Source organism: Ctenopharyngodon idella, chromosome 15 (genome assembly GCF_019924925.1).
Source record: "Ctenopharyngodon idella isolate HZGC_01 chromosome 15, HZGC01, whole genome shotgun sequence".
NCBI classification, from domain to species: Eukaryota; Metazoa; Chordata; class Actinopteri; order Cypriniformes; family Xenocyprididae; genus Ctenopharyngodon; species Ctenopharyngodon idella.
In genome coordinates, this window is record NC_067234.1 from 14363519 (window position 1) to 14383156 (window position 19638).

Below are 19638 nucleotides of genomic sequence, written 5' to 3' on the forward strand. Positions count from 1 at the left end.
ATTGATTGTAGTTTTACAGAATCTCTTTGGGCCATTATCATGGGAACATTTCGGATCACAAAGAGCAGAATGAAGGGTGAAACGTCTGAGCCTGTTCGAGTCTTACAATCGCAGTATTTGATGTTCCCTGATGAGAAATCACCCATTTGAAAGAGACTGTCAGTTAGACTTTCTTGTTTACAAAGGTTAAAGTGTTTACTTGCCTGGCCCAGCTGCTTTCTTTTCAGTCAATAGAGGTGAAAATGAAATATAACCTCTAGTATGAGTATACTTTTTCATGTTTTGTACAGTATATCAATATCTGTACATTTACACGGCATAACTCCATAGTATCTCATTCATTAAACTCTTTAATCTGTCCACCTCAGTTAAACCCCAAGTACCAATCCATTATCTCAGTTGTCGTTAGTCTGTAGCCGTCTTTCCAGTTCATCCAGCCCCTTGCGCTCTTTAATTTCAGTCAATACGAGTCAGACTCTGATAAATGCACCCATTTGTATCATGCATGTTTGCCCTAATATCCTGCTGCATCTCTGCTGCATCTCTCAGTTGGGCAAAAGCAGAAACCGAGCGCTTCGAGAATAAAACCGGCTTCCGAAAAAGAGAGCAGGAAAGAAAACCTTTAATGCTCCATTCTATTCCATTTACTCTGGGAAAAAAGATCAATTGATCGGCGCGAAGGCGACCGTGAGCCCAGGTTCGGACCAGAGAAGGCACTTAGCCCGGGCGCCTTGCCGGTGGTTTTGAAAGCCTTCATAGATACGGCTTCATCTGAAGGAGCTCTGAAGGTGAGAGGCTTGTGCTTGTCAGATTAGTCGAGGGAGCATTAGCTGATGGTAAACAGGGAGTGCATTAGCCCCAGAGGCCCGGCTCTCAGATGGGGTAGAGTCTGACCTTTCGGGAGCAGTTGAGTGGCCCCGCTGGTGACGCTAGGAGACAGGCCTCCTCAGGTGGAAGGGAATGGAGGCGGGCTGAATTATTCAGTATGGACGTGGGCTGCACTGGGGCTACTGATGTCCCCTGACACACTGTGTTAAAGCCCCCCCAACCCCCTCCCGCGTACCTCAGCCTTCCCTGCGCCTGTCGCTCCATGTGCGTCATGAGCAACACGGGCTGTTCAATCACACAGAAAAAAAAACAGGTGACAAGAAAACACCATTATCAGGTGCACACGGCTTGTGTACGTGTGTGCATGTGCAAAAGAAAGAGAGGTTTGTGTTGAAACGTGAAGGAGATTTTAAATGTTTCAGTGTTTATTCCAGCTTAACGTGCAGAGACTTTTAGAAATGGGTTTGACAGTTGATTTTCTCCCTGAAAAGTGTAAACACTGTTCTGTGGTACTTTCAAAAACGGCTGTTTGTTTAATCATCCCCTACAGCCCAGTATAGCAACATTGGCTCAACCAGTGGTGTCACGTGTGAGTTTGGAGCGGAGCTATCTGTTTGACTGGCAGTTTGATCGGAGTGTTCAGGAAAACCATAATTATTTTCACAATTCCATTTGGTTTTCTAGTAGTGCACTTCATTTTTAAGTATATATTTTTATATGTGAGGTTAAAGGTGCAGTAAGTGATTTCTGAGAATCACTGTTGAACACTGTTGAACACTGTTGATATTTGAAAACACACGCCTTCCCTTCATTACTCCGCCCCCAAAATGGATGAACATGCAATGCAAAAATGGATGTCTCTTTATCATAGCAGAAGCGAAGCAAAATAATGCTTTGTGAAAAATAAAGCAAAGATGACGAACGAACGACAAGAACAAAAACACAGTACACGAGTATCTACAAGCAAGAGTTCGTTGTTAGTCGCCAGCAGCACACACTCAAAACCAGGGGTCTCAAACTCAAATTGGCTGGGGGCCGTTGCTGTGATTGACACCTCATAGGAGGGTCATTTTAACATTCAAGCATGAGAAAGCGCAACATTTCTGAAAATGTACTTTCCATTGCATTATTTCTCATTTACTTAAAATTTCATTACTAAAATTTTTTTGCCATACTTAAAAAATGTAAACAGCAGTGTCTCTATCATTGTTACATGCAGTATTAGTTTTTAACAGTTTTTTCCTTACTTTATTTTAGCTTAAATAACATCAAAATCTTGCACTGAACAACACGGTACTGAACAAATGCAATCCCTGAATACATTTGTACACTATTCTATTTCTTGCCAGAAACCTGGCAGCGCTTCTGCTCACACAGCTGAGAAACATTAAGTCCAAGATGACGTCTGAGCATCGGTAACATTTATTGGTAGCATCGGACGCGTTTCGGTGGTTTAAATCGATGCTCGCGACTTGCGCGAGTGCTTTTACTGTAATTTAGGCGAGCGCGCTCATAATAGAAGCGACGCGGTCGCGACGCGCATGCAGTGCGGCGTGCTCATTTTTCCAGGCGAGAAGAAAACATCTCAACTTTTCAGAATGCTGCAAGCGCACCGCAGGTCATGTGACAAGGACCAACCGATGAGCTTCGGCCTTTCCGTAACAACATCGAAAGCTCAGCCAAACAGCTGATCATAGCTGTCATAGCGGGTTTTTATCTCCATAAATATATCTAGTAGTAGAGCTAATGCAAGGACTAGAAATCAATTTTTATTTTGCTGAAACTTCCTTGTCATCGTGGAGAGCACAGCTCATGGTTGCATAGCAACGACAGACGCCACGGGAGCGAAAGCGCTTTGGAAAGAAGGAGAAAGCGGCGTGACCGCTTATGTGACGCGATATGTGAATGGCCTTAGAACGGCGACTTTTTCTTTTGCATATGGAATATGGTATGAGACAACTAGAGAATAATAATAATAATAATAATAATAATTTAGCGGACCGGATTATGTTTTATTTTTGAGATCAGTTGCGGGCCGGGTGTAGGGGGAGGGGGGGCTGTAAATGACCCGCGGGCCGGCAGTTTGAGACCACTGCTCAAAACCAATGTTACTCAGGTATGGAGCAGAAACAATGCAACCTCGGCATCCTTTTCCAGGCCTTCCCATTTAAGTCTCTCCACCGCTGGAAAGTTTTTCTAATATAAACGCAGGTCCTAAAGCTCTTGCCTGATCATAACCCTTCTTTTTCCAGTGATATTCCTCTGACCTTTCCTCTTTTGTAATGTCTCTCAGCCATCTCTCTTTCTACAGTCTTTCTTCAACTCTCCCTCTTGCTCACTCTCTCTCCTCCATCACGAGTGGACATGCCCCCTACTGCTGATTGGCTACAGGTTTGTTGTGGTGTTCGGTCCGATCCAATTTCAACAGAGTTTCTCAGAATTCATTTACTGGATCTTTAAGGTTTGGCCGGTTAACCCCTGCTGGTAGATGCCGTAACTACACCATTATGTGGGCAAAATCATCTTTCTTAACTGGCAGCCATTCAAAAATGCCATATAAATTTTATTTTATATATATATATATATATATATATACACACACATACATACATTTATTTATTTAATTAGTATTAATTTAATTTTTTTTTTTTTAAATTGCACTTTTTAATTTAATTTTCATTTAATAATTTTAGTTCATAACTGTTTAATGACTTTTATTCACATTTTAACTGATTTTATTTTTTTGTTTAATTTGAATATAATTATAGCTTAAAGTTTAGTAGGCTAGTAGATGTTCCACCAGCTCTTAACAGCATAACATTTCTATTTATTTCTACTTTATATTTCTACTTTGTACTGCCTGGATCTGGAGCAATGGCATTTGTGATTTGTCATGTGATTGACTAAAAAACACTGTAACTGAATGCCCATGAAGCAAATATTCCAGCATGCAGATTCTTTGTGTGCATCATGTCACTGCCGAAAATCAGCTGTCATTGAAATGAATGGGAATGCTAACACTTTCTGTTGACATAACAGGGCTTCATCTGTGTTAAAATAATCTCTTAAATTCTCAATTGAAATAGATGACAGTTCCCACCCAGAGCATGTGAAGCAGTAGGTAGAGAGTGTTCTCCGCTCCCTCAGGCATTTAGAAATCCCCTCTCAGCCTGACTCTGACGGTGTCCTCTGTGTGAGCTCTCAGCCTCACGAGTCATGCAAGCCTGACCCTTTTAGAGAGCAGAGCCACAGTGGTCAAAGGACTGTGTACACACACACACACACACACAACACATGCAGTTCTTATTTCTCACACTTTTTCAAATCCCAGCAAGGCCTCGTTCACAGCCTGTCTCCTTGACAACAGCTGAACACAGCGTTGGTACAACAATCCAGGCATTTGTGTTACCCCATTAACTGTGGTTGCCAGATGACTGCAACCAACACTGTTTTTTTGTGTTTTTCTTTTGCGTATTTAAGAAATATATCCTTGCATTGCCCTTAGGAACATGTAGAATGGGGTTTTACACACAAGTGACATTTAGCTTGATTATGTGATTGGACTTACTTCTCCTCTTCTTATTCTGCAAACTCCTCGAGGGAGCGTAGGGCCTCAGAACGGACTTACAGTGTAACTCATTTATGTTCTTAAAACAAATAATTCTGACCCTGTCCTCTGATTGGTCAGTAGTGTTCCAGCCATGCTAAAATACATTTTGTAGTAGCAGCTATGATGCAAAACACCTGTACACCATATCACTGCTTAGCACCCGTAGGGTATCTATGACCGTATTAACAATATAGAATTTAATGAATTTAAAGAATGTAAGATACATAAAAGATGCAAGGTACAGAGTATAATGAAGTAAGATAGAAAAATCCATGTAAGATATAGAATAGAGTAGATAAAGATGTAGTAGTAAGTAGAAGTAATGTATGAAAGATATAGAATTGAATAGAATAGAATTAAAATGTAAAATACAGAATAGAACAAATGTAAAAATTGATTAGATAGAGTAGATGAAGATCAGTAATGTCTGAAAGATATAGAATAGAATAGAATTAAAATGTAAGATACAAAATAGAACAAATGTAAGAATAGATTAGAGTAGATAAAGATTAGTAATGTATGAAAGATATAGAATAGAATAAAATTAAAATATAAGATACAGAATAGAACAAATGTAATAATAGATTAGATAAAGCAGATGAAGATTAGTAAAGTATGAATTGAATAGAATAGAATAAAATTAAAATGTAAGATACAGAATAGAACAAATGTAAGAATAGATTAAAGATTAGTAATGTATGAAAGATATAGAATAGAATAGAAATGTAAGATACAGAATAGAACAAATGTAAGAATAGATTAGATAAATTGAGTAGATGAAGATTAATAATGTATGAAAGATAAAATAGAATAAAATAGAATAGAATAAAATTAAAATGTAAGATACAGAATAAAATGTAAGAATAGATTAGATAGAGTAGATAAAGATTAGTAATGTATGAAAGATATAGAATAGAATAGAATAGAATAGAATAGAATAGAATTAAAATGTAAGATACAGAATAAAACAAATTTAAGAATATAAAGAATAAGATAAAACATGTAAGCCATATAATGGAATACATGTAGGAAAATAGATTAGATTTAAGAAATAGAATATGATATAAAAATATGTAAGCTTTAGAATGGAATAAATTTAAGAAATGCAATAAGATAAGATCTAAAATATGTAAACTATATAATGGAATAAATGTAAGATTGGCTGTAAGAAATAGAACATGATATAGAATATATAAACTATAGAATAAAATAGAATATCAAATATAGAATAGAATAAATGTAAGGAATAGAATAAGATATGGAATGGAATAAGATATAAAATGTGCAAGCTATAGAATATAATAGAATAAATCAAGGATATAGAATAGAACAGAAGAGAATAGACGTAAGATACATGATACATGTGCACATTAAGCCAAAGTGCTTATGTGAGTAGTGAGAGTTTGAACCTGGCTCACACACATTCCCCCATCAGATTTCCTAAAAAGTGTCAAATAGGTCAAAACTAAAATATGAATAGAATATGAATGATTCCAGTGCAACAGTCCTGACTGGACCTTGTGCTAGCGGTCAGAGCTTTGGCAGCTCTCAGTTCTGTTTGTTTGTGTGGTTGACTGTTGCCTGTCTGTGGACTGAATGACACCGTGCGTGTGTGTGTGTGTGTGTGTTTGAGGAGGAGGAGAGGAAGACTCATAGGAGCTGTTACTGAACAGATGGTCCCAGCGCGACACTGGACCTCCGACCGAGGAAAAATCAATGCTCATAACTTCAAAACAAAAAAGAAATTAATAAATATGGAGGAACACTAGATTGCTTTGCATCAGTGTCGCATTCTAATTAATAGGTGTTTTGTTTGTGGGTTGTTGGTGTTTTTTTCTCCCCTCCTTTTCTCCAACGGTGACAATTTATGCTTTTTTAGAGCGGAAGGCAGACTGTGAAGATTCCAAATCAAGCTTGTCTGCTTTTTTTCTCTCCTTCTCACACGCTCCCCCCTTTCCGCCCAAGCACACCTCCACTGTCTGCTCCTCATCTTCTCTTTTGGACTTTCTCCTCATAATCTTTTCCCCCTGATGTCCCCCCATGGGTCAGGCTTGAGCGTTTGGTAGAAAGCGGATGGAATAACAAGCTAACACATTTTGACAGGGATATTGATATTGGTTTTGTGTTTTGGAGGGAGAGGACTGTCTGCATGGGCTCTTTGGTTTTGTGCTATTTCACCTATGTTAATGATAATGCAAAAATAATTCACTTTAGGTATTAGCACATACAGATTTTGACCTTGTGTCACACATTTGCATTTAATCATTTAACAGATGCTTTTATGAAAAAATGACTTATAAGTGTGGAAAAATCACAATTTATCATATAGGACACAACAATATTCACTATATAAATAAATTTGTTTATACATCCAAGATTCAATATGCATTATCTGGATCTAGAGAAACTGACAGGTCCTTCTAAGTTCTGAGACTTTAACCAGACTAGATGTTTTATTTAATTTGACGTGAAAGAAAATGAGGCTGCGAAGAAACAGAAGTTTCTAAGATGTTGGTCTACTCGTTTGCAGCTTTAAAATGTAATGGATTTTTGCTACTCATCAGTTAACAATTTCTGTTCTTTCTGTTGGTAATTTTCTTTCTGTGTCTCTTTCTCTATCGTAGACCCCTCTGATCAGCTGTTGGAGGTGGTGGGGCTGGAGGGGGCAATGGAAATGGGGCAGATCTACACGGGTTTGAAGAGCGCAGGCAGACGTCTGGCCCAGTGTTCCTCCATCATTATCAGGTGTGTTACAGTACATTTCATATTCTTTACAAATCAACCCCCGATTACCACATTAGCTTCCAATGTGGTGTTGTGTGTAATTATTCCTCGTATACTGAATTTTCAAATGTGAAGGGTTAGATTTGAGTAAATCTTGATTAGCGTAGTAAAAAACTTTACAGTATATCGCTAGATGACGTGAAATAATGACATGCCAAATTACATAAGTTGCATTTTGCTAATACCTTTATCATTATGCAAATTATTTTATAATTGTTATGCATGCAGCTTTTATGATCTTTTTAATGCTCTTTTATAATATTAATAATACACCACCACATTTTTTAAATAAATGCTGCATTTTTAACTTTCTATTCGTAAAAGGTTCTGGAAAAACTATATCATAGTTTCCTCAAAAATATAAAGAAGCACAACTATTGTCAACATTGATAAAAATAAGAAATGTTTCTTGAGCATCAGTTCAGCATATTAGAATGATTTATGAAGGATCATGTGACACTTTAAATTGTAATAATATTAAATTATTACTGTTTTTACTGTATTTTTGATCAAATAAATGCAGCCTTGATGAGCATAAGAGACTTCTTTGAAATACATTTCAAAATCTTACTGACCCCAAATGCTTGAAAGGTAGTGTATTATTTTGTGAGACCACATGGGATATTTGTCCAGTACTTTATAGTGCTGTCAAATCGATTAACCATGATTAATCTCATCTAATATAAAACACATACAGTATAACATTAACACACACATTTTGTAAACACAAACTTTTATGTTAGATGCAATTAATCGTGATTAAAGGGTTAGTTCACCCAAAAATGAAAATTCTGTCATTAATTACTCACCCTCATGTTGTTCCACACCTGTAAAACCTTAATTCATCTAATAAACAAATTAAGATAATTTTGATAAAATCCGATGGCTCAGTGAGGCTTCTTTTCTCAGCAAGATAATTAACACTTTCAGATGCTAAAAACATATTTAAAACAGTTCATGTGACTACAGTGGTTCAACCTTAATATTATGAAGTGACGAGAATATTTTTTTGTGCGCCAAAAAACAAAATAACGACTAGTGATGGGCGATTTCAAAACACTGCTTCATGAAGCTTCAAAGCTTTACAAATCTTTTGTTTCGATTCAGTGGTTCGGAGTGTGTATCAAACTGCCAAAGTCATGTGAGCTATTGAAATTTCGAAACACTTATGATGTAACGAAGCCTCGTTTACCGAAATCACATGACTTTGGCGCACCGAACCACTGATTCAAAACAAAAGATTAGTAAAGCTTCGAAGCTTCATGAAGCAGTGTTTTGAAATCGCCCATCACTAGATATTGTTGAATAAAGTCGTTGTTTTGTTTTTTTGGTGCACAAAAAGTATTCTTGTCACTTCATAACATTAAGGTTGAACCACTGTAGTCACATGAACTGTTTTAAATATGTCTTTAGTATCTTTCTGGGCATCTGAAAGTGTTAATTATCTTGCTGTCAATGCAGGCCTCACTGAGCCATTGGATTTTATCAAAAAGATCTTAATTTGTGTTCTGAAGAATGACATGAGGGTGAGTAATGACAGAATTTATATTTTTGGGTGAACTAACCCTTTAACATTTGAAGCCTTCCATCTGATGTTTGTCTTTAAAATTAGCATTTTTATCAGGCACCTATGTATAGGTTTCTACCTAAGTACCAGTACTTCTGATTGGGCTGAAGCTGGGATTTAGCGTGTTTGAAGTAAAAGAATTTGATGAACGTATACTATGTGCAGAGAGCATTCACTCAGTATCGTTATCTCATTTTTGACCGAGGTGGCTTTTAGAGGCTTTTGCAATGGAAGTCTTCAATTGTTCTTAGGTCTTTTAATTTAGACAAAGTACAAGTGCTGTCAAAACGATTAACCTAATATATTGATGTTTACAGATATACTTTATTTAAATAAAAATGAACAAAATAAAAATGTTTATATTATATATCTTCATGTTTCAATATTATATAACTATCTTCCATTGACAGAACCAGTAAACCCCTCCCTATGCAAATAGATGGTGAGCCATGGATGCAAAGCCCATGCACTGTAAGTACTGTATGGCATGCACATTTAATAAAATTACATTTATTAAAAAAAAATCATTTTTAGATGCTTAAATGTCCCTGATATTAGTTGTTTTCACGTGTGAATACTTTTTTCCCCTTTAAGAGCCTTTTCCTTGCATTCTTCCTAAACTGGCTTGAGTTGGTCAGTCTTAGATTTTTTTTCCTGATAGTTTGTGTAAAAACCACAGCAACGTCTTTCAAAAAAGCTAAAAAAATATGCTCCAGCCCGAAACATCCACCTCATTTGCAAGATTCGAAGCTTTGTTTGCTTTTAATTAAAGTTTCCCTTCTCTGAAAGCATCTTTTCTGAAGTGCAGTGTTCATTTACATATACTTCATTTTGTCGATGCCTGAAATCCAAAAAGCATGACATACACAATTAATTGGAAGAAGCACTTGTACCTGTAGATTAAAACTCCGACTAAAGGTAGACAGCAACAAAACTGTTATTGTAGCAGGTGATCTCCATGGCAACCTATGGCTTCATTGATGCTTAATTAGTGTCAGTAAACGCAAGGAATGCTTTTGAGACACTACAGTCGATATTCAGGTGTTCCAACTTATCCTCAGCAAAAGTGATTATGCTAATCCATTTTTAGGTGGCGCTGTATTGTATTTGCGTGTGAGGGTTTGTCTGTAAACCAGTGGCAATCAGTGTCAAAATAGATGGAAAATGGACTGAAATTATTTGTTACATATTTATATTAGCTAAAACTATTTATTTCCCACATATATATACTGTCTATATATATATATATATATATATATATATATATATATATATATATATATATATATATATATATATATGGGTCAATGACATGACAGGTCATTTTTTTGTCCAAAGGCCTTAATAATAATAAAAAACAAAGATATGACATCCAAAGTATGTAATAAAACTAAATGTCTTTTATTGAATCCAAAAGATTTTAATTATTTCCTACATATAAAGGTATTTTAAAGATTTTGAAGTGTCATTCGGTTTAACCGTCCAAAGACCAATAAAGCCATTTCATTTGCGATTAAATTAAATTTTAAAATGTAATAAATGTATATATTTTTTATTCTGGCATGATTTTGTAACATCATATATCAACATAGTGCAACATGGTATTAAAATTGTGTAGAAGTCGCTGCTTTGTTATGAGAAAGAATGTCCAGAAAAATGAATTTCATTGATGTCATTCGGAGTAACCAATATAAAGGGACCATTTTGGATCGAGTCATGCGGTCAATATCATGTGACAGGATGTGACATCATTCAGACGCCTGCAAAGGACCACATGGTCATGAAGCAAAGTAATGAACTCACTTTTAACTATTTGAGAAATTCATGTTTTCTCTTGCTCATACGCATGTCCCGAAACATCAGGTCATTCGGGACAGCCGCTATAAAACATGGAAAATGTTGTAATATTTTAAAAACTTGTACTAAATATAAAATGTTTGATTGTCCTTTTGCTAGCTAGCTAGCAAGCTAACCAACTAACTAGCTAGATATCAGCCTGTTAGGCATTGTTTGAAAATATTGTCATTCGGTATAACCAAAAGTGTAATTTGGTAAAACTGAAAATTTGGTTAAACTGAATGACTTTTTTGGTGACAAATTTTGTCCATCTTGTAAAAAATGACAAAAACAGTGTTAATTGATTATAAAAACCATATAATCTCTTTGTTAACACTTAATAAAACTTTAAAATTAATTGTATCTCCATTAAAAGTAACATGTTAAACAATATCTCAATGAACACAAAAACAATTTCCAAAATGTTGACAAGACTAAGTTTTATATAACATCTGTTTAACTTATAACATGAAAGTAAGGTTAATAATATAACTTAGAGAACAAGATTTTCAGTTTTACTCAAATTAGGGTGATGCAAAAATGAGTACACCCCACTGAAAGTCTCTGGAGCAAAGCTAAATTTTAGACTACAAATGTCTAATTTAACAAGAATTCAGCCACAGGTGAGTCTAATTATTCATTACACAGGTGTCCAGCAGACAGTTGACTATAAAAGGGTGTTAAACCCCCTTCCCATTTCATGCTGTCAGCAATGGCACCACATGGAAGAGAAATGTCACAAGACCTGAGAAAGAAAATAATTTCTTTACACCAGAAAGGTGAAGGCTACAAGAAGATCAGCAACGCTTTACTTATCAGTCAGAAGACTGTAGCAAAAGTGGTACAATAATTTAAAAAAGATGGAACTACAGCCATCTCACAGAAACGTCCGGGTCATCCACGGAAGTTAACACCTCGACATGAGCGTCTTCTGATGAGAAGGGTTGAAGAAAATCGGCAAGCAAGTTCACTGCAGTTATCTAAAGAAGTAGAAAGCCAAACTGGGGTGACTATTTCCCGTGACACAATATGGCGTACACTGCAGAGGAATGGCATGCATGGGTGCCGTCCATGAAAGAAGCCTCTCCTAAAGCCCAGGCACAAAAAAGCCTGCCTAGAGTTTTCCAGGGCCCATGCTGACAAAGACTACTGGGACTCTATACTCTGGAGTGATGAGACCAAGATAAATGTTTTTGGAACTGATGGCTTCAAAATTGTATGGCGTCGCAAAGGTGAGGAATACAAAGAAAAATGCATGGTGCCTACAGTGAAACATGGTGGTGTCAGTGTCCTCATGTGGGGCTGCATGAGTGCTGCTGGTGTCGGGAGCTGCATTTCATTGATGGCATCATGAATTCACAGATGTACTGCTCTATACTGAAAGAGAAGATGCTACCATCACTCCGTGCCCTTGGTCGTTGTGCACTTTTCCAACATGACAATGATCCTAAACACATTTCTGAAGAAGAACAGGGTGAAAGTGATTCAGTGGCTCCTGATCTGAACCCAATCGAACACCTATGGGAAATTCTGAAGAGACAAGTTGAGCATCACTCTCCATCCAGCATCCAGTCTCTAAAAGAGGTCATTCTTGAAGAATGGAAAAAGATAGATGTTGCAAAATGTCGCCAACTTGTTCATTCCACGCCTAGAAGACTTGGTGCTCTCATTAAAAATCATGGAGGCCATACAAAGTACTAGATGTAGTAGTTTTTGTTGTGGGGTGTACTCATTTTTGCATCACCCTAATTTGAGCAAAACTGAAAAATGTGTAATCTAAGTTATATTATTAACCTTACTTTCATGTTATAAGTTGAACAGATATTATATTAAACTTAGTCTTGTCAACACTTTGGAAATTGTTTTTGTGTTCATTGAGATATTGTTTAAAGTGTTACTCATCAAGGGGGTGTACTCATTTACGCTGAGCACTGCATATGAAGTATATAATAATAAATATAATACATTACTCAAAGCGTTTTCTTTTTAATTTATTTTTCACCTTATTTTGTATTGCATTATTTTCCAATAGAGAATAATTTTTTTCTTTACAGAATCAAGTACATTATTCATAAAAATGAGCTACAATCCTCACCTAATGGCACCCAATCTGATCTTGTCTTTCTTAATTGTTCCAGAGAGGCACTAAAAAGGGCATGATTCCAATAAAATTGCATTATATATGAACACTCTCGATTTCACCCCATACGTTAAAAAATGTCATGTTGACTCTTCCTCTTAATTAAACTTAAATGCTCCAAAGGTTTTCTTTTTGAGGTGTTCAGTACCATTTACCTTCTTATTGCCATTACTGTGTCTGAATACTTTCATGAACAAAGAACATGGGTGAATTCAAAGAGAAGAGCTTGATATTTACCGTCACCTTTGATGTGGAATTATAATTGACCCATAAATAGGGAATTCAGAATTCGGCACCCAATTAAATGTGACGGGGCAGAGTAAATAAATAAGATTTTAATGACACTCGCACTTCACATTCTAGTCCATTAGTTCACTGCCTGTTTTCAAACATCATTCTTTATACGTGTGGTCGTGTCACGAGAGTCTTGGGCAAGTTGTGTGCCTATATTTGTGTATAATGCCAGTTCTTTGATAATTGAACATTTAACTCATATCTTCCCTCATCTGGTTGTCTTTATTAATTTATACCATATAAACCTAAACATTTTCACATCTCATTTGTTTTCACAGATTCAAATCGTACATGAGAATCAGGCCCGTATGCTAATGGGCCCTCCACAAAACTCTGGCTGCTTCTCCTTCTTTCGACGCGACCGCAGAGAGAGCAAAGACTGACAACCGAAAACACCTGAGATCAACACTGCACCCTACACGAGATCATGTAAATGGTGGAAATGTACCAAAGGAGAAGGTTCCTGAAGGTTGTATTTTAGCAGTGGGAAGATCTCTAATTTTCATCTGATCATTTCAGCCACCAGTTCTCTGTCTCAGCTGTTTGATTAAACTGCCATTTTACAAGACATGCACTGGGAGGCCAAGGCCAACCCTGGCAGTTTATTTGTTCTCAAATGTTTAAAGTGCAGTCGAAAGGTACCAGGTGAAGATACTGGACCGGTATAATGGAATACGAATCATGGAGATTTATACCGGGTACAAACTGAATGATTTTCAGAGTCATTGGATCGCTGTTCTTCTCATACTACACAACTGTCTGGTACCATTTAGTTGCTGTTGTGTACACATTACACAACGGATCGGTGACAGAGGGTACACAACATTTCAATAGGAATAATTGCCAACAGCTCTGTCTGGTCTACAAACTATGTTTCACAACCAAATGCATGCGAGAAGTGATGTATGAAATCACTGAGTTCTCACATGAGAAGATTTATTCCTGTGTGCTGATTTGCATCGAAAAAGAAAAAAGGAGAATATGAAGGAGAGCAGGTTGCTTGCTGATGTTTTGTCTGTGACTCCTCCCCCTGAACTCTCATTGGCTGTTGCTCATCGTCGATGTAATTTCCAGTCAAAACACATTCCACACTGCAGGACTCTTGAGTCGCAGACACGTCCAGATAATGTAGCATTCTAAATATTTCACCGGACCAGTGCTTCTCTTAGATTGCGTCTTTGATAATACACTATACAATTGTCACTCACGTGGACAAGCACCGATTTGCTTCAGATTTCGGCATTTGTCAGCTACTTTCACAAAATTGTTGGAAATCGAAACTAAAATCACGCAGTGTGTACCCAACATTAAGCCGCGGTCACACTAGACTTTGAACGTGAAATTTCATCGGATGCTGCAACGGTCGCGATATGGGATCACGGTCTACAACATCTTTTTTATAAACATGAATTCAACATATATAGTAATACATTAAAAATGTAAAAATATACAACCTACTCGACGTTACTGCAAAAATATAATTCTTTTAATTCAGCCAAGAGGTCATGCCTTATCGATCTTCTACTGGTCGCACACGTGATGTGAACTCGTAGGTCACCAAACTTGATCTTCGGAACAGCAAAATGCGAAACTTTTCGCACGAGCTTGTGTTTCCGGTCTGATGCATTCGCATGCGTATGAATAGAAGTCAATGGGACGAAAAGTGCAGTGTGACCACCCCTTTAGGCATAATAGACACTGCAGACTTACAGACACTTATTTAGTGCCCAATGTGATATAAGACACGGCCAAAGGAAAAACAAAATAGTTTTTAACTTAAAATTTGTAATGTGTTAGTCTAGTGTTACATTTTTTATATGTTGTTGCATGCTGGGTTCAAATCCAGAACTTTTTAAAATTGTATTAAATTATATATTATATTATATTATTTAAAATTACAAATCAACATTACAGCCTGTTCTACAGCGGTTCTATGGAAAAGAATTGTACTGACCAAATTTAGATGTGAACCCCATCATTTCTACCCCAGCGTTTTTGAAAAACACTTTTTTCTACAATAATCATGAAACTTAAAGGGATAGTTCACCCAAAAATGAAAATTTGATGTTTATCTGCTTACCCCCAGGGCATCCAAGATGTAGGTGATTTTGTTTCTTCAGTAGAACACAAATGATGATTTTTAACTCCAACCGTTGCAGTCTGTCAGTCGTATAATGCTTGTCAATGGGAACTCCATCTATAAGAGTCAACAAAACACGCACAGACAAATCCAAATTAAACCCTGCGGCTCGTGACGACACATTGATGTCCTAAGACACGAAACGATTGGTTTGTGCGAGAAACCGTACAGAATTTATATAATTTTTTACCTCTAATACACCACTATGTCCAACTGCCTTGCGCATCTGGTTGGTGTGAACGCGCTCTGACAACGGAAGTGATCTCTCGCACTCATTGAAGTATCGGCGCGACCGTTGTCAGACCGCGTTCAGACCTCACCAACCGGATGCGCAAAGTAGTTGGACATAGTGGTGTTTTAGAGGTGAAAAATGATATAAATACTGTTCGGTTTCTCGCGCAAACCGATCGTTTCGTATCTTAGGACATCAATGTGTCGTCACGAGCCGCAGGGTTTAATTTGGATTTGTTTGTGCATGTTTTTTTTTATTCTCATAGATGGTGTTACCGTTTCAATGCATTATACGACTGACAGACTGCAACGGTTGGAGTTAAAAATCATCATTTGTGTTCTACTGAAGAAACAAAGTCACCTACATCTTGGATGCCCTGGGGGTAAGCAGATAAACATCAAATTTTTATTTTTGGGTGAACTATCCCTTTAATTATTTTTCTTAATTAAAAGTGTTTTCTAAAACACTAATTAAGTGCCAAACACTAAACACGGTCAAGTCATTAGTGAAGGAAATAAATTCCAGAAGCACGAACACATGTGGTGTGAACAAACTTTCTTTACAATATGAACTGAGAAAGCACAAGTGGTGGCTTTAGGTTACTGTCAGACAATCCTCATCTGGAGTCAGTAATCGACATGCAGTGTTTAAGGCTTTTTTATGCGAATGCGTGTCTGTGTTTTATTTTAAGCCAAAGCTGTTTTCTTTTTGACCAAGAATCAGATTGGAAGACTGTATTTTGTTGTATTTTGTCTTTACAAGACATGGTTGTCATGGTCACAAGGTGCTTTGCTCATGCATATTCATGTGTTGTGATGCACTGCTGCCAGAGCTAAAGCAAATGTGCGACTGCACCTTTCCTTTTCTTGCGAGATAGCAGCATGCAGTGATGTGAGACACTATTACACATCCTAGTAACTAAGGCTGCATTCACACTGCAAGTCTTAATGCACAGATCCGATCTTTTGACCATATCCGATTTTTTGGCCAGTGTGTTTACATTCACTTTAGACGTGACTGGTATCTGATATCTGTGTTTACATTAATTCCCGCCCAAAATGATTGTCATTGATAGTCAAGTCACCTTTATTTATATAGCGCTTTTTACAATGCAGATTGTGTCAAAGCAGCTTTACAGTGATAACTGGTGAATAATTTTGTCCAGCTTAAGTAAATTCAGTATTGATTCATTTGGTTGTAAAAATCAATAATTAGTTCATTTATCTATATATCAGCACTGGAGAAAACAGTGATATCATCGTCCAGCTCAGTTCTGTTCGCATACAATGGTGTCAATGCAGGCAGGTCAAAAACACTGTTGAATATCAAGTGTCCCCAACTAAGCAAGCCAGAGGAGACAGTGGCAAGGAACCCAAACTCCAACAGGTGACATCAGATGACAAACAGTGATAAGAATGGAGAAAAAAACCTTGGGTGAAACCAGGCTCAGACGGGGGGCCAGTTCTCCTCTGGCCAACAGCGAACAGTGCATGATTATGATTCAGGCAACGTTACAGGTCATAAGTCCAATTTGGATTGCAACAGTCAAAATATTTGGTCCAGTTCCATTTAGTTGAAGATCGTATTCATCACGCCGGTATGGATGGTTTGTTGGGAATCTGTGCCACTGGCTGTCGTGTCGGTGAGGCCTTCACAGTGGATGATCTAGTTGACTCAATCTCTGCTGACACTTCAGGGCTGCGTTGTCGTCGTGTCTAGGCGCAGATTCTCAATCTCACCTGGATACGGCCCGGATCCGGCTGACTACGGTAAACCTCGGGATAAACAGAAATACTAATATTAGCGTAGATGCCATTCTTCTTCTGATGTAACGAGTACATCTGGTGTTATAGGAAGTGTTCCCGGATCCGGCTGACCTAATTTATGCAGCCTAACAATCCTTTAACGGATTTGAAAACATCAGTTGATAATGTGTTATGTGTATGCCAGGTTTAAGAGATGCGTTTTTAGTCTAGATTTAAACTGACAGAGTGTGTCTGCTTCCCGAACAATGCTAGGAAGATTGTTCCAGAGATAAAGATAGCTTTACTATGCACAAGGTAGACCCTCAGGTTTTGAATGGCCGTTAAAATTATTTATATATTTCACGTCGAGTGGCCATGAGTACCTGCCAGAACGGATAAGTTAACAGCTGTCAGTGTCATGGATGTTTTGCACGCGAAATCTGACTGAACGGATATAGACCTGAAAATAAAGGTAATTTGCATTTGTTATTTTATCTACGATCGTTGGATCTATAACTCTGAAGTGAAATAAAGTAGCGGGTAAGATTACATTAATTTGAATTAATTCAAATATGAATGATAACGAAGAGAGCGCGTGCAAGAGAGAGTAGCATACCCAGTGAAGCTTTTAGTTTAAGAAAAACAAACAAAAAAACACGGTGGGCTCTTTTAAATTAACCGGGCAGAGGTTGAAATTCAGCTGCTGAATGTGTGTGTGTTTCTTTCTAGGAAAAAATATAGATATATAAAGTTTCCACCTCAATAATAAAGCTGCAAATTTTTAGTGTGACTGCATACAGGCACGTCTGCTTCATAATACAACATTAAAGCTACCTTTTAGTGAGCAAACGTGCCGCCCTCACCGTGTGGTGGCTTGGATTTCCAATAGGAATCGGATATGCGTGTTTAGACGTAGGTCGCATGTCCATAGATCAGATATGTATCTGATTTAAAACCACATTTGGAAGTGGCTCAGATCGGATGCGAAAAAATCGGATCTCGTGCAGATTTTTGTGTTTGCAAATGTGCAATTAATTCCGATCTGTGTCAGATGTGAGCAAAAAAAATGATTTTTTGTGCCAGTGTAAACACAGCCTAAATTCTGAAGTTTCTGCCTGGTTTAGTTTCACTTAACTCATTTAGCCAGCAGTTCATAATAAGTGCTTTGTGCAATGAACTGACAGTGAACTTGCCTGATGCATGTTGGATCGAGATATGACGTATGACATTTTAATAGACGTCATAATTTATAGACTTTATATTTATACTAAGGATAGAGAGCATGGCCTATGTCTATGATGCTTACATTGTAAAATAATCATTAATGTGCCGAGTCAACTTGTACATTTGAATTTTTCAAAATAAATTGTAATGTGGGAGGAACAATGAAACCTTTATGAATTTTAGCTTCGTTTAAAGTCAACTTTATTATTGATTTTATTAATTTCCTTTTTTTTTTATAAGACTTTGTATGAGATCAAACTGTTTAATACTCCTGATGTATATTAGAGATATGCAGAAAACACAAAATCTGGTAAAATCAACCATTTTTAACATTTTGACCCATTGAACCTAATTTCTAAAAGTTTGTAAAACCCGTTATTTTGGTCAGAAAAACATATATTATGCCAGATTGCCATGGTGATTTGTCTGTTTGTAACTCTAACAAACACACTTTCACCCTTTGAACTTGTCAGCTTGCTGCAACTGTTCACCTCTTGACCTGACAACAAATAGATCCCTATGGGTGTAACCTTTTAATGTTAACCTGTCAAATGAACATCTGTACCTGTCCTGCATTTCATAAAGCTCACGGGATTATACATTGCACCGTGAATGACTTAAAATGTCAGTTTATGTTTCCATCAGTTCCCCATAATGGAAGTCCCTCTGATTATGTGCTGGTTTACCTGATCCTGCAGAAGTGACATGTTTGATGTTTCTTAAGAACTGCGACACAAGGAACCACTGGACCGACACTTTGAGCATGTGTTAAATATGTTGCATGCATGGATATAATGAACTTCATCTTAAAGGTCAGATAAGGTGTGAAAGCACATCTGTAACCATAGGTGTTATGGGGGGAAAAGACTCACTTGACCCCTGCATACCTTACATAGTTATAACAAGCCACAAATTTGAACATACTATATATATGTGTGTGTGTGTGTGTGTGAGTGTTTTTGTGACATATCAGGACACAAATTTGTATAATGACATGGGTATGACGTAGGTATTACAAGGAGAGGGTGACTTATGAGGACATTACCCCACGTCCCCATTTTTCAAAAGGCTTATAAATCATACAGAATGAGCTTTTTTGAGAAAGTAAAAATGTGCACAGTTTCCTGTGATGGGTAGGTTTAGGGGTAGGGTTGGTGTAGGGCAATAGAAAATACAGTTTGTACCGTATAAAAACCATTTTGACTATGGAATGTCCCCACAATTCTCAAAAACAAATG

The 19638-nt window shown here is 37.2% G+C and overlaps 1 protein-coding gene across 2 annotated transcripts in view; it reads left to right on the forward strand.

Moving 5' to 3' along the window:
- Positions 1 to 15269, forward strand: part of dgkb (diacylglycerol kinase, beta) — a 75602-nt gene extending 60333 nt beyond the window's left edge. For both annotated transcript variants that reach the window (XM_051862637.1, XM_051862638.1), the window contains exons 23-25: positions 7063 to 7183; positions 9200 to 9260; positions 13338 to 15269. In XM_051862637.1, the coding sequence (XP_051718597.1) occupies positions 7063 to 7183; positions 9200 to 9260; positions 13338 to 13442 (287 nt within the window). In that variant the 3' untranslated portion in view covers positions 13443 to 15269. The remainder of the gene's footprint in view (positions 1 to 7062; positions 7184 to 9199; positions 9261 to 13337) is intronic.
- The last annotated feature ends 4369 nt before the right edge of the window (positions 15270 to 19638 follow it).